This window comes from Monodelphis domestica, chromosome 1 (genome assembly GCF_027887165.1).
Source record: "Monodelphis domestica isolate mMonDom1 chromosome 1, mMonDom1.pri, whole genome shotgun sequence".
Taxonomy (NCBI): domain Eukaryota; kingdom Metazoa; phylum Chordata; class Mammalia; order Didelphimorphia; family Didelphidae; genus Monodelphis; species Monodelphis domestica.
This window is the reverse complement of record NC_077227.1, coordinates 351,955,757-351,979,344: the sequence shown is the minus strand read 5'-3', so window position 1 is coordinate 351,979,344 and position 23,588 is coordinate 351,955,757. Positions and strand designations below refer to the sequence as shown.

General features: G+C 38.9%; 1 protein-coding gene across 8 annotated transcripts in view; it reads left to right on the top strand.

The window, feature by feature from the left end:
* Positions 1–17,555, top strand: part of LOC100029463 (proton-coupled amino acid transporter 1-like) — a 91,894-nt gene extending 74,339 nt beyond the window's left edge. For 6 of the 8 annotated variants that reach the window (XM_007473907.2, XM_007473903.2, XM_007473902.2 and 3 more), the window contains 3 exons: positions 8,541–8,707; positions 13,831–14,000; positions 17,195–17,555. In XM_007473907.2, coding sequence (XP_007473969.1) covers positions 8,541–8,707; positions 13,831–14,000; positions 17,195–17,466 — 609 coding nt within the window. In that variant the 3' untranslated portion in view covers positions 17,467–17,555. Of the gene's footprint in view, positions 1–8,540; positions 8,708–13,830; positions 14,039–16,460; positions 16,568–17,194 lie in introns of all 8 variants that reach the window. The other 2 variants (XM_056811486.1, XM_056811488.1) reach the window with 2 other exon arrangements.
* The last annotated feature ends 6,033 nt before the right edge of the window (positions 17,556–23,588 follow it).

Below are 23,588 nucleotides of genomic sequence, written 5' to 3'. Positions count from 1 at the left end.
CAAAGTTAGCCTATGCTCAATCATAGAACCTAGTGCAGTAGGTGGGAGAGTGATCAGCCAGCACTCCTCTGTGTGCAGTTTTGCTTCCAGTTCCCCCTTATCCCATGAAAATCAACTCTCTCTGTCTACCTTTCAAGTGATATTCAGTGAGAGAACCCCCTCATTCTGTCTTGCTGTTAGTTTTTGACTCATCATTTTGAAGCACTTTTTAAAGATTGGTTAGGAAGGATCATCAAAGCAGTTTTGACTTTCACTCCTACTAAGAGGCCATCTTGGCTCTACTACCCCACCAAGCATAATATTGGAACTTATGTTTAGTATCAATTCAGAAGGTATGGGTTTAAAAAAAAAAAAGGAACTTTCCTGCTATCTCTGGAAATTCCTCCTTCTCTGTCTAGAAATAGAGTAGTTTAGATGGTCTTAACTCTCAAGTCTTGGACAGAGAAGTGGATGCAGTCATTAAATCAGATCTCTGAACTTTCCTGATGCCTTGGCGTTTTAAGGTTCTACCTTGTTTTATGCTGCCACCTGTTGGATTGAGGAAATAAGAGGTGAGACTGTAGTATGTCTATCCCAAGACACCTGAGGAAAAGTGTTTTATAAAGGGAAAAAAATAAGCATTTATTAAGCACCTATTGTGTGTCAGGTACTCTATTAAACACCTTATAAATATTATCTCATTTGATCCTCCCTGTGAAATGGATACTGTTATTATCCCCATTTTATAATTGAGGAAGCTGATGCTAAAAAGAGGTTAAATGATTTGCCCAGAGTCACACAGTCATTATTATCCCCATTTTACAGCAAGGAAACTGAGACAAATAAGAAGTGAAGTGACCTGCTCAGGGTTACATAATTAGTAAGCATCAGAGGTCATGTTTGAACTCACTGTCTTTATTTGATTTGAAAACCTTGGGCCTGGAATCAGAGAATTCAAATCAAATAAAGACAGTGAGTTTCCTTGCTATATTCTCTATCATTTAATAGCCTAGGGAAGGCTGGACACATACTCTCTGGTCTCAGGGTTGCTCTTAACTCTGCTTGTTTCTGGTCTGTGTCATATTCTCTCAGGGTCTCTGTGAAAGGAGAAAAGAGGAACCACAGGAAACTTAATGGTACTTCAGAATTATTTTAACTTTCATTTCTCTAATAGAGATTTAGAACATTTTTTCATGTGACTTTGGATAGCTTTGATTCTTTCTTCTAAAACCGCCTGTTCATATCCTTTGACCATTTATCAATTGGGGAATATATCTTATTTTTATAAATTTGATGTGGATCTATATTCAATATGTATTTGAGAAATGAGGCCTTTATTAAATAAACTTGCTATGAAATTTTATTATTACTTCATTGTCTAGATTACCTTTTAGCAAAATGTAGTTTCCTTGATTATCTCTTTAGTTATGTCTATTTTTTGTTATTGTTTTGTCTGAGATCATGATTGCTATTCCTTCCTTTTTATACTTCAGCTAAAGCATATTTCTGCTCTAGCCTTTTATTTTAATTCTGTGGATATCTTTCAGTTTCAGATATCTCTCCTAAACATGTTTTCGGACTCTGGTTTCTAATCCATTCTGCTATTTGCTCCTATTTTATGCACATTCACAGTTATCATTATAGTAGTAGTCTCTCGGTAACCGAGGATGACGATTGTTTTTGTGCGTTTTCATCTATGGTGTATAGATGAGTGTGCACAAAGACACTTGTGCATGAAGGAGATTTAAGTGGAAAAGTCGATGCACAGAGACAGTCCCACTCTCTCGGCGTTGGAAGCCTGGGTCCAGTGGCACGAAAAGTTGTTACACGTGGAGACTTCCTCAGCTGCATTGGGTGGCCATGTTGTCCTTTGTGCTCCAACACGCCCTAAGCACTCCACAGTGCTTTGCTGCATCGCCATCTCAGCTGTTGAACCTTCTTGTTGGTTTCTTCTGCCTGTTCCGCCGAAGCAGTCTTCACATGCTGGGTGAGCAAAGCCCTGGTTCACCACGGGTCGACAACGACGATGACGACGACGACGACGACGATGACGACCCGATGGCTACCCACACAAGGTTTAGCAGGCCTGTCATTGCCCCGGGTGTGGCTGCTGCTGCATGCTAGCAGCTACTGGGAGCCACAAATGAGAGCTGGGTGTCAGGTGAGGGTCAGAGGCTGGAGAGCTGCCCTAAGAGGGCATGACAAGCCCTCCATACCAGAGATACTACCCCTCCCTGAGCACCCCATACACCTAACTGTATTTCCCTTCATCTCAATAACTTCTGCTTCTTCCTCTCTTTGTCTCTTTTTATCCTGTCCCTCAAAAGTTTATTTTGTTTCTAACTACTGCCTCCCTTAATCTATTATCCCCTTATCATCCTCCCTTTTCTCTTAACCCCACCCATCCTCTCCTATTTCCCTATTGGGTAAGTTACATTTCTATACACAATTGAATGTGTGTGTGTGTGTGTGTGTGTGTGTGTGTGTGTTTTCTTCCTTCTTTGAATCAGTTTCAATGAGAGTGAGGTTCAAGCATTGTCAGCTACTACCACCTCATTTTCCCTTTTATTATAAAAGTTTTTTCTTCTGCATCTCTTTTATGTGAGAAAAATTTTCCTTGTCCCTTCCCCGTTGTCTCAATGCATTCTTCTTTCTCCCTACATTTTTTGAGGGGAGATAATTTCAACATAATCAACTCACATTCATGCTCTCTGTCTATATAAATTCCTTTTAGCTATCCTAATAATGATAGTTACATGTATTATCTTCCCATATACAAATGTAACAATTTAACTTTAGTGAGTTCCTTATGATTACTCTTACATATTTACCTTGTTATGCTTCTCTTGGATCTTCTGTTTGAACATTAGAATTTTTATTCGTTTCTGGACTTTTCTTTAGGAAAGCTTAAAAGTCTTCAATTCATTAAATATCAATTCTTTCCCCCTAAAGGATTATATCCTTTTTTCTGAACAGATGATTCAGATAGTTCTTTTGCCCTCTGGAATATCATATTCCAAGCCCTCTGATCCTTTAACATGGAAACTGCTAAAACTTGTCGCCAACCAACATCAACTATACATGATGCCAGCAAAGAGTCCCCTATAATCTTTTTCTAACCAGTAATTTGACTTCTTACCATCTCTAGACTGAGAGCTCCTGAAGCTGTTGCTGCTGCTGTTGCTTACAGTAGTTATTGTCATAGCTATATGCATAGGTTCTGAACAGACCTCCACTAGACCTCTATTATGTAGACTTCTCCTGCTTATTGCCTAAGTTTTCTTAGGCCAGAAAAATATCTTACCCGAATTTTTTTTTTTGCTTTTCCATTCCAAAACTTGATTTGAGGCATTATTTTAAAATTGTTTTGAGGGGAATATTGGGAGAGAGTTCAGCTGAGTATCTGCCCCTAATCTGCCAACTTGGATCCTCTCCTAAATTTCTAATTTCCAAGATAGATAACTGGGTCAAAATTTTAAGAAAAAGAGCCATTCTCTAATTGATAACTAGTCAAAGGACATGAATATGAACTTTTCAGGGGGGGGAAATCCAAGCTAACAATTGCCATATAAAAAACTGCTTGAAATCTAATAATTAGAGAAATGCAATTTAAAACAACTCTGAGGTATTATTCCCTCATATCTGTCATATTGACAAAGCTGACAAAAACAAAATCACAAATACTGGAGGGGCTCTGGGGAGAGTCTTAAAGCTCTGTTGTAACTGTGAACTTATCTGGTCATTCTGGAAAGCAATTAAGATCTATGCTTGTTAAATTATGAAACTCTACATACCCTTTGACCCAGGACATCACTACAAGATCTATGACCAAAGAAATCAAAGAAAGAAGAAAAGGACTCACATATATTAAAAAAATTATTCTAACAGTTCTTTTTGTGGTGGCAAAGAATTAGAAACTGAAGATATTCCCATTAATTGGAGTATGACTGAACAAGTTATGATATGAATATGACAGGTTAGTATTGTGATGCAAGAAATAAAGAAGGGGATTGTTTCACAGAAACCAAGAAAGATGAAAAATAAAGTGAAGAGAATCAGGTGAACAATGCCTATAATAACAATAATACTAAAAGACAATCCACTTTGAAAGACTTAGTAACTGATTAACAGAATGACCAACCAAAATTCCAAAAGACTCATGAGCTGATAGACTCAGAGTATAGAATTAAATCTATTTTCTTCTTCCATTCAATCTCTCCCTCTCCCTCTCCATCTCGCCCTCCCACCTCTTTCTCTCTCCCAGACTTGGTTAATGTGGACTTTTTTTTCCCTTTTGGCATTACTATAAATATTTGTGATGGGCTTTTTCTTGCTTTCACAATGGGTAGAGGAGGGGAATGATGGGGAAAATTGCAATTGAAAACAAAATAAAACTGAATTTTAAAAAAGTTTACAGGAAACTAGCTAGAGTTTTGGTTTGTGTAAATGAAATATAATCTGGACAGCTAAGGGTATTCCTTCTGCCAGTTTGCACAATGAGTCTCTAAAACAAAGCTATCTTGGGTTCAAGATAGTCTGTGGAACTATTTCCACTCAAAATCAATTATACTTCACAAGTCCTGTGTATTTTTTCTGACCAGCCAGAATTCATGATTAATTCAAATCAAAGGCATTTAAGAACATGTAAGTAGCATTTAAGAAACTGAGAGCCAAAGTGTATCCTTTTTCATCTGAGAGCATACTCTTCCCTAAATGCACCCCCTAGTGGGAAGAATAGACACTTAAACAACTCATATGGAGGACCATCAGGATGTTGCCATTGTGTGGAGGGTAACTCTAACATTGCCATTTGGTGATAAAATTGTTCCTGTTCCCACTCAGTCTATTCCCTCCTGTTCTCAAGAGTAGCATGCAGTCTCACATATTTCACATCATGCACAGCAGTGGCAAGATAGAAGAAAAATTAGAATGTTGTGAATCCAGAGAGGTTTCATTTTGGAAAGTCCCCACTGACTCCCAAGTAGAAAGACTTTTTTTCAGAAGTGCAATGATTCAGGGGCAGCTAGGTGGTTCAGTAAATTGAGGACCAGACCTAGGGACGGGACGTCTTGGGTTTAAATCTAAATTCAGACACTTCCTAGCTGTGTGACCCTGGGTAAGTCATTTAACCTCCATTGTCTAATCCTTACTGCTCCTCTGCCTTGGAACCATTACATAGTATTGATTCTAAGACAGAAGGTAGGGGTTTTAACAACAACAAAAGTGCAGTGATTCAACAAAAGAAGAGCCTGGAGTCTCCGGATGTTGACTGCCATACTTTGAATTAGCAGATACTATGGCACAAGTTTAGAAGGCCCAGTCAGTCTGGATTCAGAGGGCCTGCATGGAAGACAAAGGATAGTAAGAGACATAGATCTCAATCTATGGCTTCTCCGCCAGGACCCAGTCTGATCATAGCTAGATTTGAAAGAAGATTGCTCAAGAAAATATTTGACTTAGCAAGATTAAGAAATTTACAATCATGTCTTACATGATATCCTTGAGGCCAGATCAGAAAGTGCAATAGAGCTCCCGGGGCCTACGTGGTGATTATAGCACCATGAAGGAGGATGCCACAGGATGTAGTACCCCTTTGTGCATGCTTGGGTGAGGATTCTGGAAGCCCACTGACAAGCTTCGGAGTATCAGTTTGGTGGAGATCTATAGACCAATACTCAGTAAGTCACCAGAATGAGATACCTGAGAAAGACCCACCCACTAACTATGGCTATAGCAATGCTCAAGGGAGTTGCAATATTGGGATTTGCAATCAGAAACTCCTGTTAGGAGAGTTCTGTCCTATAGGGAGATAGCACTTTGACAATAGAAGTGTCTTGTCTATTTAGCCAGTGGCTGTTAACTTATGATGTATAGAGGGTGATGGAGGATGATATATAGTCCACATAGTACATAGGTACCTGCAGGCACCAGAGTGTATATGGAAGAAAACCATAAATGAATTATCATACATACAGTTCCTTAAAAGAATACATTGATTGTCTTAATTGGTAATTCTTAAAAGGAAATTCCTTAAAAGGAAACACTGATGAAAAAAACAGATCTGTCTTAGCAAAAAATAAAGTTTATTGTATTCAAATTATGCCATATGTTTTTATGATATTCTGGGTTCCTGAGAATGTATTTTGTATAAATGTTATATACATTATCTGGAATAATCTGCAGGGGATACAGATTTTCTGCCTGATGTAAATTCAGTCAAGTGGTAGAATATTTCTCTTATTCTCTTCTTTTTAAGTAAGTAATGGAAATAAAGGATATCCATCTCAAGAACTAGGCTTTGTGATAGGTCATGGGAAAAGATTAAGGTCTAAGGGATGAGTCAGGTCTTAGTAAAAGATGGAAGGAGGCAAAGAAGAGCAAAGACTTGCAAGACTAACTAAGTGCCCTAGATATGTCTTTATTTTGCTCTGGGGAGATGGCATCAATAATCCCTGGAGTCTCTGAAATAACTGGTAGCCTAGATACAGAGGTATAGACTACCACATAAAAAGTAGTGGCAGGAAGTTAGAAAAAGAGAGAGGGGACAGATGGGTGGCTCAATGGGTTGAGATCTAGGCCTAGAACCAGAAGGTCCTGGGTTCAAATCTGGCCTCAGACACTTTTCTAGCTGTGTGACTCTGGACAAGTCACTTAATCCCCATTGCCTAGACCTTACCATTCTTCTATCTTGGAACCAATACATAGTATTATTTCTAAAATGGAAGGTAAGGATTATGAGAGAGAGAGAGAGAGAGAGAGAGAGAGAGAGAGAGAGAGAGAGAGAGAGAGAGAGAGAGAGAATCTATTCCCTTATTCCTCCTTCAGCACCTCCTACAAGCCACAGGAATGAGGCAAGACAATGTGCTGAGAGATAAGATTTGTCAGGGAAGGGGACTCTGCCAAAATTTTCAACAGTAAGTCAGTCTGAGAATTTCCCTACATCCCTACAGTTCTGAGAGGCAACAGGGAATAGTGGATAGAATTGGCCTTGAAGCTAAGAAGTTGGGCTGAAGTTCTAACTTTGACATATACATGTCATATTATCTTCAGTAAGTCAATTAATTTCTTAGTGCTCTAGGCAACTCTCTAAGACACTTAAGTTGCAGAGAAGGTACTTGCCTGCATTGGTAGAGAGAATTTTCTCTATCAGTATGAAATCACAGGTTTAGTCCTTAGACAATCCCTTTAGAACTGTCAAGAATTAATTTTCCTTGGGGTTGTAAGGAACTGAATTCAAATCTGATCTCAGATATTTCCTAGCTGTGTGATCCTGGGCAAGCCACTTAACCTCAATTGCCTAGCCTTTGCCATTCTTTTGTCTTATAATTGACACTAAGACAGAAAGTGAAAGTGGTTCTTGTTTTTAAAGAATTAAATTACTTCCTTATAGTAAAGCTCCATTCTCTTTGAAACTGTATACTTTCAAACCAGGAATCCATGTCAGTAGATTCTAAGATACATACATACAAATATAATATGTATATAAGTGTGTATGCATGAGATAAGAAGTAGAGAAGCTGGCTTGAGAAAGAATTAGAGTTTCAAACAGAGTTGAGACAATGTCAGTTTCAAGTCTAATGGTTTTTCTGTGACAGTTACTCAATCTGGGAATGGCTGTTGGTCTCTAGCAATTGGCAGAGTTAAACTCTCTCTCTGAAGACTTGAAGGAGGTAACATCTTTCCCTCTCCCTCTCTCTCTCTCTCTCTCTCTCTCTCTGTCTGAGGTAGAAGGAAAGGAGTGAAAGACCTAAAAGAGCTAAGTGTTTTCCTTTCCTAATTTAGGAAACACTAGTGACTATTGCTCTTTTTATAGATTGTTTTAACTCTGAGAACAAAGAAAGGCCTGGTCTTTGGTTTGGACTTTTGATTCTTTCTGAGATTCAGTCAGCTAGTCTTTGTTATTTTTGTAACTTGGAGACAAAGTTAAGAATTATAAGGATAACAGTGTTTGTTTATTTAGAATAGTAAAAATTTGGGTTAGTCATATCAGGAAGGATCAGTGTAACCTGAGGAAACAGGGGAAGTGGTTCCTTGCAGAACCAGGGAGTTTTATTTGGATGGAGTTAGAATCCCTTAGAGTAAGAAATCCTTTTTATCCTTATATTTTCAATAGTTTATTTTTATATAACAAGAGTCTCCTTAGCATCTTTGCACCTGGCCCTGAAGAGAAGTTCATTCATGAGCTTCACTTCACTTAAATAAACTGAAGATACTTTGTAAGCACAGCAAGAAAAGTATCTATATCAGTTTATAATCAATAATCGATCCATTGCTTTATTATTTTTACAGTTCTCATCATTATTTTCATAATACACATATATGTACATGTGCACATGTATATGTATATGCACACATATATAGTCCTAGGTTTCCTGGTTAGTAATTACATTTGAGTCAAGAAAGTAAAATAATGTCCCAGTTGTACCTGGGCCCTCACTATCATGAGAAAGCTATAAATCTGCATTCTTTCTTCCAAGGTCCTTTCAGGCTCTAAAATAGTGATTCTTCTGATTCTCATGACCTTACACTTCTTTTAACCTTTTCTCTCCATTCTTATGTAGATTCTCCCTATTGAAAACCAAATGAAGTTTCCTGGTCATTATACTGTGGTCCTGTACATGGGGATGCCCATCATCATCGTTCTTTATATCACCCTGGGGACCTTGGGCTACTTGAAATTTGGAGAAAACGTTCAGGCCAACATTATCCTCAATCTGCCCAATTGTTGGTATGTCCTGGGATATCAGGGAGGAAGGCTCTGAGAAAGGAGCTAAGCAATGGGTTCTATGTGCAGTTGGGCTTTCTCACTGAAAAGAGAACAATCCATAAACCAAAGATTAACACAAGACCCTGTATGAGTCACATGACCTCTCAGACCTCAATTTCTTCATCTGTAAAATGAGAGTTGGATCAAATGACCTCTAAGGTTCCTTCCAGCTCTAAATCTATGATGTTATGAATAGAATGATGTTAGTCTAAAAGAAGATCTAGAGCAGAGTATCCAGGTATCTGTCCTTGACCCACTTCAACATTTTGTAAATGACTGGGATAAAGACAAAGATGGAAAACTTGTCAAATGTGGAGATGGCACAAAGTTGGGAAGAATATCTAAAAACTGCACAGCCAAATTGGGATCCCAATCTAGATCTCCACTTGGCAGCTTGTGGAAGATGGAAAGCAGTAGAGAGAGACAAGCTAGGGAGAGTAATTAAGAAGCCACTGTAGTAGTTCAAGTGAGAGATGGAAAGAGAGCAAACTAATGCAGGGCTTCATGAGTAGTGAAAAGGGAATAGATAAGATGTTGTGGTAGAAATGGTACAATCTGGAAACTGAATGAGTTTGGAGAGTGAGGAGTCAAGGATAATACCAAGTTCAATCTTGGAGCTTAGATACCTTTCATAGAATTAAAGAAGTTTAGTATAGGTGATTAACAAAATTTTTAACAAAAATATTCTGTTTTAGGCATGTTGAGCTTGATATGTGTATGAGGCATGCAATTTGATATGCCAAAATGGTGGTATAGGCCTGGAAATCAGGAAGGAGACTGGGGTTGGGTTATATGACTCTAGCAATCTCCAGTTCCAGAGTCAAGATGTCGGAATGGAAGCATGAAAGCTCAAAACTACCATGAGAAACCCACCACCACAAAACGAATGCAGGAGTGAAATAACTAACAAGTAAACAGAATAAATCAACTTTCAAGAAGAGAACAACCTGCAAGATAGGCAGAGAATATCTGGAGCTCTGGATGAGAGGGAAGTACAGTCAGCAGGAGGCTACAGCAAGGAGTAAGGAGCAAGCCAACTGGCCCACTCCACATTTACTGTGCCAGGTTCTGAACCTGGGCCCAGGCCAACATCCAGACCCTGATATCCTGCCTGGGCCATTAGCAGTCCAACCCAATGTGTACCCCCTTAAAGTTCCAAGCAAACTTGTGGTGAAGTTCAGAATTCCAGCTCAGGGCAAACTGTACTGCATAGCCTGATTTGTGTGGGACCAGAAGAAGGCCAGAAGTCCCAGCCCAGGCTTGTGGTGAGGACATAGATCCTATTTTGAGGCAGTCAGTAAACATGGAGCTAGACCCCCTGACTCCTGGCAGGGGCCTTTCCCAGGGTGCTGACTTGGTGCTGGCTGACCCTTGCCAAAAGCTCAAGGTGGAGCCCCTGGACAGGGAAGTCTTCTGTGTGCTGTGTGTCCGACCTGATCAATCCCAGTGAGACCAAATGCTTACACGGGAGGTTAGAATTTGAGCTACTATTGAATCATCAGTGGAAGGTGCCTCTCAGAGCTCCCAGCCCACAGGCCATCATAATGTCTTAGAAGAACTAAAATTTACAGAAACTCAGAAATAAGGCAAAGGGTAGCATCAATAAAGGACTAAAGTTTAAGAGGGTGCCCTAACAACCCAGAGAACAGACTCTTCCTTTAAAAAGACTGGGGAAATGATCAAACATTAAAAAAAAAAAACACCACCTAACTGTAGAGATTTTTTAAGGCGACAAAGCAAGGCCCAGACACAAAAGGGGAAAGTGAAAGAAAAGCAAACACATGCAAAGTCCAAAAGAAAAATCTGAACTGAACTCAAATTCTGTAAGAGCTGAAAAAGAATTTCAAAAAAATCAGTTAAGAGAGGCAGAAGAAACATGGGGAAGAGAAATGAAAGTAGTACAAGAAGAAATGGGCCAAATGAAAAAGGAGGCTCAAAAACTGATGGAAGAAAGTGAAATATCTCTTTGGAAAAAAAAAAAACTGGCTTGGAAAATAGATCCAGAAGAGAGAATTTAGGAAGTAATGAACTACCTGAAAGTCATGATTTTTAAAAAATCCTGGACATCATAATACAAGAAATTATCAAAGAAAACTACCCAGATATTCTTGAACAAAGGAATAAAATAGAAATTGAAAGAATCTTCAGATCACCATCAGAAAGAAATCCTCAAGTGACAACTTCCAGGAATATAATAGCTAAATTCAAAATCCCCCAAGTCAAGGAGAAAATACTGCAAACAGTCAGAAAGAAACAATTCAAATACCATGAAGCTACAATCAGGATCACAGAGGACTTAGCAGTTTTCACATTAAAGGATCAGAAGTCATAGAATATAAAATTTCGGAAGGTGAAAGATGTAGGTCTACAACTCAAAATCACCTATCCAGAAAAACTGAGTATTCTTTCAGGGGAAAAAAGGTTAGTCAATAAAGTAGAATATTTCCAAGCATTCCTGAGGAAAAGACCAGACCTAAACAGAAAATTTGAAGTCCAAACACAAGACCCAAGAGAAGCCTAAAAAGGTAAATAAGAAAGAGACAATTTGATACTCACTAAGGTCAAAATGTATGTATTCCTACATGGAAAGAAGATATTTGTAATTCTTTTAAATTCTTATTACTTGTAGAACTGTTAGAAGGAGTATACTTATATGGGGGGGGGGGGAAGTAACCTAATTAAGATAATATGATATGCAAAAAAAAATCAAGGAGTGAAAAAGAGGATTGCACTGAGAGAAAAGGGAAGGAAAAGATGGAATGGGGTCAATTATCTAATCTAAAATGATGTGAAAAACTATTACTTGGAGGGAAGGATGAGGGAAATAACAGACAATGTTTAAACTTTACTCTCATAGTAACTGGATCAGAGAGGGAATAACAACCAGACTCACTGGGAGTATCAAATCCTATCTTACCCTATGGAGAAGTAGGAGGGAAATGAGACAAGGGTACATAGATCTATAAATATTCTAAGTAGACAGGACAATGGGAGTTGATGAGGTTAACAAAATAAATGCAAAAAGGAGACCCAGGACAGAACTTTAGGGTACAACCAAAGATAAGAGACATGATATTAAAGATTTTGGAGACTTAAACATTTTTTTTTGTAGGAAACAAGGAAAGAATTGGTAAACTGGGAGATATTGAAGACTAGAGAGGGGTGGAACAATTAAGGGGACAATTTGCTGGAGAAGAAAGAAGGGGACAATCAAGGATATAGAGAGAGAGGATGATCTTGACAAGACAAAAATATTATAAGTGATTGAAGTATGGGAGGAGACAGCAGTCAGGGTAAAGAGGTTATCAAAGTTTTTTAAGATGAAAAGAGGGAAATCACCATGAATGGCCTTTATTTTCTCAGTAAACTATGAGGCAAGTCTCTAAACTGAGAAATGATAAGGTAGGAATGAGAAAGGTATGGGTGGTTTGAGGTGGTTTGAGGAAGGAAAGAAGGTTTGTAGGAGAGATGATCAATTGGGGATGAGTAAAAGGTTTGCTTTGCAAAGGCCCTAGGTGGGATCAGGTAATGTAAATTTGTAGTGAAACTAGGTGAGCTAAATTATGTGACTTTTTCTAGTTCCACTCAATAGCATATGAATGAGGACAAAGTGGTGCAGGAAGGAGATGACAATGTGTAAACAAAATGGCTAATTGTAGGATTTAGATTGGTGAAGAAAGTATAGTCAGAGCAGGATGATGAACTGAGATGGGACTGAGGTATGAATAGAAGTCAAAATGAGGATACAGAATAGGTTCAATAGGTTGAGGCATAAGAAATGGAATGATAGCTGATGCTTAGCAGAAGAACATCAGAGGGTTTGGGGCTTTTTAAAAAAAATCAGGAATATGAAATACTTGTGGGTGATGGTAAGTTTTGGAGGTGATCACTCCTGTGAGTGAGTGATGTGGAGTAGGAAATAAGTCATCGATTTGGAATCATAGAAAGGAGTCAAGAATTAAAGCCATTTGAAGAAGCACTGACATATATGTTGAAAAACTTTACTAGTAATGCCAAGAGCTGGAAAGGAGAGGAAGACAGTGATCTAGATACTGAACTCCTTGAGAAAAAAGGGAGCATGATATGGGATCCAGTAGAAAAAATGGTCACCATGATCTAGATTGGGTGACAAATGTTAATGGTATTAACTTCCAAGGAAGAAAGTGCTGAATGATAGTGGCACAGGAAGAACCTGGAACTAGAAGTGAGGCCCAGAATAGAGAGAGTGATCTAACTCCCTGCATTCCCCCCACTCTTATTCCTAGCCCTGATCCATCCTGAAACCATCTAGCAGAAAAAGCCTAAGCCTTCTTACATGTGACTAACTTTTAGATATATGTGATCATTGTCTCCTGGGTCTTCTCTTCTTATCCCAGTTCCCACATTTCCTTCTTTTGTGACACATTCATTTTCAATCATCTTCCCTTTATGATCAGCTTGCCTGCTGCTGCCTTCTCAAACTGTGATGCTCAGAACCAGAATCAGAATTCTATCTGTCATCTGATCAGGGTTGGGGAGTAGGACTAGTCTCTCCCTTGCTTGGGTCATTCATATTATTCATCTTTTGTTTTTTGAAAAGGACCAATGATATCATGGGGTGCTGTCTTGACTTGGGACATTAGATTTCCATTGATTGAGCCTTAAGACTAGAATCCAGGGTTTTAAGGGTGGAGCAGGGGAAATAAGTATTTTGGTGAACCAACTGAGAGTCAGACCTAGAGAAGGGAAGTTCTTAGTTCAAATCTGGTATCAGATACTTCCTAGCTATTTGATCCTGGGCAAAACTTAAATTCAACTGCCTACCCCTTACCATTCTTCTTGGAATCAATGCTTTGATAGCAGGTAAGGGTTTAAAAAGAAAAAGACTAGAAGCCAGGCCTCCTAACTCTTGATCCACTGATCCACTTAGATGCCTGAAACCCTTTTGATTTTCCCAAAATTATAAATGGTACTAATTAGCCCACTGATTCTACACAAACTCTTCTTGCCACATGTACCAATCCAGTCATTTTGGGCTAAAGGGTTATTCTAGAATCTTGGGAGGATATTCTGAGATAAGTTGAACATCTGGATTCTGTCTTTAGGTTATATCAATCTATCAAGCTACTCTACTCCGTTGGAATTTTTTTCACCTATGCCCTGCAGTTCTATGTCCCTACAAAGATCATCATCCCTATTGTCATCTCCTGCGTACCAGAACAATGGGAATTATTGGTTGACTTGTCTGTTCGTGCACTCATGGTCTGTATTACATGTGAGTAGAAAGCAGGATGCATTTTTAAGGCACTTACGGTGAGTATTAGTTTCTTCATCTGTAAAAATGAGAGGGCTAGACTATATTCTACAAAGCTCCTCCTCACACTGACATTCTGTGTCTTTTAATCCAAGATCCCTTTCAGCTCTAACATTCTATAGTTTTGATAATTGTGTGAAGACTGGAGAGGAAAAAAGAGTGGCAGTGTGAGCACCTAGGAATAATCTATGGAAGAAGGATAGAAACCTAACCAGTAGTGTGGTAAGGTTTGAAGGGAGAGAATTGAATACAAGCAAGAAATTTGTGGAGGGAGAATCAACATGATTTAGCAGTTGAATTGATGTAGAGGGTGAGAGAGAAGGAAGAGCCATAGATGACTCTTAAGTTATGACAAGGTCCATAAAAATAGTTTGGAGAGAAAAAATGGGCTTAATTAGAAAGATGAATTCCATTCTGGGCCTGTTGAGTTTGAGATATCTGTATGAAGTCCAACTAGAGAAGCCTAGTACTCCATTTGGCAGGTCTAAAATTCAGGAGGTAAAGTATGGATGGACATAAAGATTTGGTATTCATCTCTGCATAAAGATAAAAGAGTGCAGGGGAAGCTAAGTGTCTCAGTAGATAGAATCAGGCCTAGAGATGGGAGGTTCTGGGTTCAAATGTGACCTCAGACACTTCCTAGCTGTGTGATCATGGGCAAGTCACTTAACCTCAAATACACAGCCCTTATTGTCCTTCTGCCTTAGATAAAATACTTAGTATTGATTCTAAGAGAGAAGGTGGTAAAGGTTTTTAAAAAAAGTGAAAAGAGTGTAGCAAGCCAAAAAAAAAAAGAAAAAGAAATATGTTCAGGACAGAGCCTTGGAAGGGAGACATACTTAGAGGATAACAGGTAGAAAATGATCCAGCATAGGACACTGACAAGGAGCAAGCAGGTATGTGTAGATAGAGGAAGAGTGGGCACTGTCATGAGAGACAAAGAAGAGGGTTTGGGGGAGGAGTTGATCACTAATATCAAAAGCAGCAAAGAGGTCAGAGGATGAGGACTGAGAAAAGGCCATCCAATTCAGTCAAGGAAATCTTTAAGATTAAAACGTTGTTTCAACTAAGTAGTAAGATTAAAAGAAGCTGAGGAATAAGTAATAAGTAAATCAAGGAATTTAGCAGTGAAAGGGAAGAAAGATGTAGTATGATAGCTTGGTAGAGTTGAGTGAAATTTTTATTTTTAAGTCCGGGAAGACATAAGCATATTTATAAGCACTAGGAAAAGAACTAATAGATGGAGAAAGATTGAGAACAGAGGTAATGGGAGCAGTTAGTTGGTTTAGTGGATTGAAAGCCAGACCTACAAATTGAAGGTCCTGGGTTCAAATATGAACCCAAGCTTCCTAGTTATATGACCCTGAGCAAGTTACTTAACTTCCATTGCCTAGCCTTTACCACTGTTCTGCCTTGGAATCAATGCATGGTATTGATTCTAAGACAGAATACGTAAGAGTATAAAATTTAAATTAAAAAAAAAGTAGAGGAAGTGAGGGGCAGCTAGGTAGCACAATGGTTAGAGAGTTAGGTATGGAATCATGAGGAGCCAAGTCAACTCTGATCTCATCCATTTCATGATTCTGGGCAGGTCACTTAACCACAATTGCCTAGCCCTTGCCACTCTTCTTTTCTTAGAACTGATACTAAGACAGAAGGTAAGGGTCTAAAAAGAAAGAAAGAAAGAAAGAAAGAAAGAAAGAAAGAAAGAAAGAAAGAAAGAAAGAAAGAAAGAAAGAAAGAAAGAAAGAAAGAAAGAAAGAAAGAAAGAAAGAAAGAAAGAAAGAAAGAAAGAAAGAAAGAAAGAAAGAAAGAAAGAAAGAAAGAAAGAAAGAAAGAAAGGAAGAAAGAAAGAAAGAAAGTAGCATTAGTGACCTTTTTTCAATTTGAACTGAATGTTTATATTGTGCAAACAATAAGATAAAGATAAAGATAAAAAAGATAAAGATCTTTTGTTGTCCGGGAGGAGTTAAAAACCATTTGCCTCTTCTCTGTTTTTCACTTGCCTCTCCCCTTGGAGTTGGGCAAGACTTTAGTTGCATCTATTCAGCTCTTAATCAGTAGAGAACAATTAGTACAATGGATGCATGTGATCCCCTTTTCCACAAAAAAATAAAATATTTAAAATTATTAACCCAATCCAAGCTACAAGACAGACTGATAAGCCTTAAATGGATAAGAAATGAAAGAGAGTAGAAATGGTGTCTCTTCCAACCTCATGGGCTAATCTAACCTAACTTGAGAGCTCATAGCTCAAAGGCTTGGAGGTAGATCTTAGAACCATAAACCATAAAACATCAGATCTGCAGAACTTCTTAAACTAGTTTGAAAGGGCTGGGAAGTGTTTCAGAATATAGAATACCAAAGCAAAGAGAGACCTGAGAATCCATCAGGTCTAATCCCCTCATTTTACATATGCAGTAAATGGACAACATAGATTCTGGTGGTTTAAGAGGATATCAGAACTACCACCTTCAGATGGATCTTGGAGCAATTTAATTTTGATCCTCAGGCAAGTAGAACAAAAGGTACAGTCAAATCAATTTAATTCACAAAGTGAAAATAATAAAAAATAAATTCAATTGGTTAAAAGAGGAATTTAGTTTCTTTAGTGACTCACAGAACAATGTTATTTTCAATGTTATCAATCAGTCAACTCTTCTTGCTAATTGGTTGATTCTCTTAAAACTCAAGTCATTTCTGATAAACAAGTTCATATGTCTAATTTTTGTGGTCTCTTAACTTTGAAGTCCTGGACCAAAGCACTGATTGCTCCACCCTAGTCAAAGCAATGCATTGAATTAAATGGCTAACACACTCTAGGAGTGCATTTATCTCTGCTCTGTTATTGAAGGAGTCTTTCCACTAATGGTTCTCATCTGGATGTGTGGTCATTTTTTGTGGAATGAAATTCAAACAAACTCTCTTCCTGAATAAGGGCACTTATCTCTCTATTAAATGAGTCTAAATGTTCTGGGGTGGGAGGGGAAATGTTAATTTTCAATTGAAATTGAAACAGAAATGTGTGAGGGAGATTGTAATAGCCAATTTTTTATCACTCATTTCAATCCCAGCTCTCAAATGATGAATGTGTCCTTTGGGTAGCAATTTCCTTTGTACCTGAATCCTGAACCCTTGTAATTTTCCTCTTACAGATATAGTTGCTATGCTGATCCCCCATATGGAGTTGGTCATTGCACTGTTGGGTTCTGCAAGTTGTACTGCCCTGGCTCTGATCATCCCACCACTCCTGGAGATCTGTACCTATTACTTGGATGGCATAAGCTCTTTCACCATTATTAAGGATTTATTGATCAGTTCTGTGGGAATTCTTGGGTGTATAATGGGAACCTACCAATCCTTCTATGAACTAATTCACCTGAGCTTTTTCAGTTCTCCAGAAGATTCCACCAGAGCCTTTGAGTAATTATCTACTTTTAATTGAACTTGTTTCTTCTTACCCCACATTCCTATACTGTGTTTTTAAACTGTTATTATACACACCTCACTCTTGGATTTTTGCTGTGTCAGTGATTTTTCCTCTCCTAGGTCAAGCTTAAACCTGGGCTCTAGATGCTACCACAATAATCAGGGAGTATGAAGCCATGAATGCCTATTGTCTTAAAGGGGGCATCTACTTTCTCCCACTCTGAGGATAACTACAGTTGTTATATAAAAGCAGAGAGATTTAGTCATGCTCTAGATAATATTCTGGATGGGTATTCCTAAACTAGTCCTTTTAATGAGGCTACAGAGTTAGGTATCTTGACAGAAAGGAAAAAAGAACCAGACAAGTCTTTATGTCTTTGGTCAGAGCAAGTGTGAATCAGAGAATGAGAATGGGGGTGTTTTCTGGATTACTTTCCCTGAGCAACTGTATTTCTATTATGTATGCCCCTGGAAAAGTCTTGGACTGTGCTGAAAATGGCCTGAGGTCTGTGAGATTTAAAATGGTTGAGGTCTTAAACTGTAGTGATTAAAATAGTGGAAGATATAAATTGTGATAGATATAAGAGAGGGTGAGTAAATTTGACCGCAGAAATATGTTTCACTACAGTGTCTTGGGTTTTTAAATCAAATATAAGGTGGTCGCCAGGGAAATATTCCCAATTATTCAAATACCCAAGTCAATTGGGTTTTATAGAGATTTTAATTAACAATACAATGAGTAATCAAAGAGAGAGAGAGTAAGAAAGGAATAAGTATGAAGGGCCTCAAGCCAATATGGCCTAGACCTGAGTCTTAAAAGAGAAATCAGTCAGTTTTTTAACACTCACCACAAGGTCTGACTAAACAAGGATACTAGTGACACCAGGCCAGCGTCCTTCCTCAAAAGAGTCTTCCAGCCAGAGATTGTTTCAAAGGGCCTCTCTCAAGAGCCTCCAGAGCTCCTACCCCAGAGGGACAGAGCCCCTCAGAGGAGCTCCTCAAGGAGCTCTCCTTCAGAATGAGATTTCCTCCAAGAGTACTTCTCCTCAAAGAGATCTATCTCCAAGGAAAGAGCCCTCAAGCATCAGTCCTCAAGGAAATGAGTCTCTCAGAATGAGAGCCTCCAGAATAAGAATCAGAACTCGAGAATGCCTGAATGAGATCCAAGCTCTTATTTTTAAGGGCAAAATTTCCTCTGTCACCTCCCCTAAGTCCTTACATCTACCAATCACTGTAGATGTTTCTAAAGGACCCATTTTGAATTCACAGCTGAGTAGTTTTAATCTCTTTAGTAAGTCAGAAAAAAATGCTGCTGTGTCGACAAATTTCATTAAGAAAAAACCTCTGAATAAGTTATCACCCTTTTAGGTTTAAGTAGTTTACAAGTTGCCCCACCTATATGGGTACCTAGCATCCCATTGTATCAATTTTTAAAACAGGCATGATTCAAAGAACTTCCTGTCCTTTCCATAAGCATGGGTCAAAGCACTTTCATTGTTCAGGAAGGAGTTTTCTGTCCTAAAGCAGTCTCAAGTAGGGTGGAGTAGGGATATTCCCAAGGCAAGGAGTTTTCACATTCAAGTAGAATTCTCACTATCTGCTAAGGAATTTTTTTTAAGTAGAAGATTCCCCAATGGGGAAATTTCCAATATTCGTAAATCTGAGAAATTTTAAGGTTTACAGGTCTTAGGAATAAACTATGCCAAAGGACTGCTCAACAGTAACTATCATGTGGGCAGTGATGCCTGCAACATAGAAAAATGACTTCTGAGCCCTTCTCTTTTTTCTTGAGCATGTCTCAACAGAGGACCTTGACACTCATAGGGACTGTGTCAGCAAGAGCACAGGCTCTAGGAGGTCCTTCCAATAAGACTCTGAGTACAGATCTATTTCTTATTTAAGGTCCAAACCAGCTGTGCTTCACAGATCATCACCAGAAAGTTAGCAACTATGGGGAGAAGAGCTTCTGTGGCTATTGTCATGAAAGACTGAGGTCCTCTATGGTATGATAGTTAAAACCTTCATGGGCAGAGAGAATACACGGTGATGAAATCACTCAAGGACCTGAGAAAGGATATGTGGAAGTAAAGTCAACCCCAAGTGATGAAAGTTGGTGAGGTATCCAGATGGTACAGTGGGCCTGGAGTCAGAAAGATACTTGCTAGCTATCTGATTTGTAAAGCACTTAGCACAGTCTTGGGTACATAGTAAGCACTACATAAATGTAATTATTATTGCTGTGGCACTGAATCTGTTTGTCTGCCCCACCATATTTCTTGCAATCTCCAATATTCTTGTCCTCACTTGAGAGGAGAAGCCACTTGAATGAGGTGTCAAAAACACAAATGAGTTAGGAAGAAAACTAGTCCTTGGGCCTAGAGAAAAACCAATAGATTAGTAGATAGAGCTTCTTCTGGAAAAGCAATCAAGTAGGGAAAAAGAAAAACAAAGACAAAAAGGTCATGGGATTATCAAGTACAAATCTAGAGCCATCATAGCCTTCAGAGTTTTTCCGATCTAACACTCATTTTTTTGGATGAGGAAATGGAGGCCAAAGAGGTTTAGGTGACTTGCCCAAAGTCTCTCAGAGAATAAGCAGCAGAGCTAAGCATTGGAGAAAGGCCATCTGAGTTCAGCTTTATGAAGCACACATCCATTCTCATTTCTTTCACCCCTTTGAAATTCATCAGAAGGGGTCTGAAGCAGAGGAACTGCTTCAGGTCAAGTTCTTTAGTCCCTTGGCTTAGTCTTGGTACCAGCCTACTATTCCACTAGTAGTTTCAATAGGTTAGTGTCTTTGAGGTGCCAACCATTCAGTCAATCAACATTATTGTTTACTGTAGAGCGAAGATGGCAGAGTAGCAAGAATAGTGATCCTCCAGCCTTCCCCCCCTCTTCCAAATAGATCTAGGAACTTTACCAGACTAATCCTAATGAGGAAGTTAAAATTTTTTTTTCCAGTGAGAAATTTTTTTTCCAGTCCACTTTGGCATAGGAAGATATAAGATCTGTGGTCCTTGGGGAAGGGTCCTGCCCAAGAAGAAAGCTCTGAGCAAAACACTCCAGCCCAAGGTAAAGGTTGTGTACCAGCAAAATAGAAGATTCCAAGGCTATTTCAGGGCACCATGACAGGAAACAGCAGCTTTGTTGCACACTACACAGTGCCAGGTCACATCTAAAGTAGACTAAGGGTACCTGTGCCTTGGAATGGCATTCTGGGATAAAGTGGGATCATAAGCTCTGGATGGTATGTCAAGAGAGGAGTAAGTTTAGAAGTAAACAACAGCAGAACATCTCAGACCCTAAGAAACAGAGCATGAATCCTAGACCAAAGGGGATCCTGTAGCTATGTCACTCAGAAATAGCAGTTTCTCAGCTGGTTACTTGGACCCAAACCCAGATCAAAAACTTGCAGAAGACTTCCAGGTTAAGATGGCTGCTGTGTAGAAGCAGGACTCTTCCTCTCTCCTCACCACCGACCAATATAGACTACCTCAAAAGGTAAAAACAAAAAACAAGTTCAGATGAACAAAGGGACTCCACAGTAGGGCACAGCATTGAAGGTATGTGGGATTTGGGCAATTCCATGCTATAAGGGGGTGAAAAAGCTCCCACCAAAACATGAGTTGATCAATCCTCTCCCACCCCACCTATGGTGACAGAGCCAGAGCCAGGGCGCCAGGATCAGAGAGAGCAAGGGGCAATCTCTAGGGCCTTGGAAGCTGACCAAGAACACCAGGGACTTAACCCTGAAAGCAGCTAGACTTGAGACCCCAGGAGGCTAAAGAGTGCAAACCTTGGGCACAGAGATGGAGTGAAGAGGGGCAGCACACAGTAGAAGCTATGGAGACCCGAAAAGTAGACTCAGTCAAAAAGCATGCTCCATACACAGAGAGCCTTCCCTCCTCACTCAGAATTCTGACTGGGAAGAGGACAAACCAGCATAGTAATGGCCAGCAACGCCCAAGAAATGCAACCTTCAACCATCAAAAAGAACAAGAGAAAGGCACTGACCCTGGATAATTTTTATGGTGAAAAAATCCAGACTACAGAGGAAATAGCAGAAGACAACAAACAAGTAAATGCATTCAAACCTTCAAAAAAAAAAAGCAATTGGTCACAAGCTCCTAAAGACTTTAAATCTGAGATTATGAGAAATATGGAAGAGATTTGCCAAGAAAAGTGGGAAATAGTTCAAAAAGAAAATAATTTAAAAGACAAAAACTCAATTGGAGACATCAGCCCAGAAATCAAATGAAATGATAAGCAAATTGGAGGACAAAATTAAACAGTTGGAAGCCATAAAAAGCAGGATAGGCCAAACTGAAAAGGAAAATCAAAATATTATAGCAGAAAACCAGTCTAAAAACCAGAATAGGGTAATTAGAAGCCACTGATCTCACAAGACAGCAAGAATTAATAAAGCAAAGTCAAAAGGCTGGCAAAATAGAAGGAAACGTGAAATATTTCACTGACAGAATGACTGACCATGATAACCAATCTAGAAGAGACAATTTGAGAATCATTGGTCCACCTGAAAACCCAGAAATAAACAGAAACTATTACATCATACTACAAGAAATTATCCAAGAAAACCACCCTGATGTTTTTTAAAAAGGTGGCAAAATAGACATTGAAAGAGCCCATAAATCACCCTCTACACTAAATCCTCAAAAAACAATCCCTAGGAATATAATAGCCAAATTCAAGAGCTTCCAAGCTAAGGAGAAAATGTTGCAAGAAGCCAGAAAGAGACAATTCAGATATCAAGGAGCATCAGGATTACCCAAGATCTGGCAGCTTCCACACTAAAGGACCACAAGGCTTGGAATATGATATTTAGAAAGGCAAGAGAATTGACTCTACAACCCATCACCTACCCATCAAAACTGACCATATACTTCCAGGGGAGAGTATGGGCATTCAACAAAATAGAAGATTTCCAAGTATTTATAAAGAAAAGACCAGAACTAAGCTGAAATTTTGAAATCCAAACACAAAAATCAAGAGAAACAAGAAAAGGTAAATAAGAGAGGGGAAAGAAAACATTTTTTTTTTAATTTTCTTCTTTAAGGACTTCAATAAGATCAAGTTGTTTCTATTCCTATATTCCTATTTATTTCTTATAGCACAATAGTTTTCTATCACCATCATATCATTTGTTCAGCCATTTCCCAGCTGACAGATTTCACCTTAATTTCTAATTCTTTGCCACCACAAAAAGGGTTGTTATAAATATTTGTGTACAAGTAGGTCCTCCCTGCATTTTTTTAAATCTCTGAGACCAAAACCTAGTAGTGGTATTATTGAATCAAAGGGGTTGAATTTCTTTATGGCCTTTCAGGCATAGTTTTCAAATTGCCCTCCAGAATGTTGAATTATTTCACAACTCCACCAACAATGCATTAGTGTCCCAATTTTGACACATCCCCTCCAACATCACTTTCCTTTACTGTCCTATTAAATAGGCCAATATGATGGGTATGAAGTGATGCCTCAAAGTTGTTTTAATTTGCATTTCTCTAATCAAGAGTAAATTAGAACATTTTTTTATGTGATTGATTGCTGGGAGCCATCAGGCCATGATGCCTTGACAGAGTCACATGTGGTAGCTAAGGAGGCCACAGAGTGGCCCTTGGCAAGATGTAATTGCCCACTCAGTCCCCCTTGCATGACCTCTCTCATTAACATCTTTTACTTATGGAATTGGCATGATTATTATTCTCCCTAGTCTCAGAAGGAATAATGCAAGAGCAAAATACCTGTACCCTAATTCCCTAAACCATCGCCAAAAGATCAGACCCTCAAGCCCAACCCCAAAAGACTATCATGGGTTAACTTTTACTTAGGTACATAATTCCCAGTAAAACTGCAGCTACAGGCCAAGCTCAGAACTTTCCCACTCACAGAAACTTATTCTCATGAAGCCAACACACAAATCAATCATAAAGGCCCATAAAAAACATACAGGTACACCAAGCTTGAAGTGCCTCAGTGACTCAATTTCACAAACCAGTAACTCAGAAACTCCCTAGTAAACCCTGAAAAATGACCAGTCTAATATTAAATCTGAATTGTGTTCCCGGTACCCCTCAACCTCAATGATATGATTGTTGAATT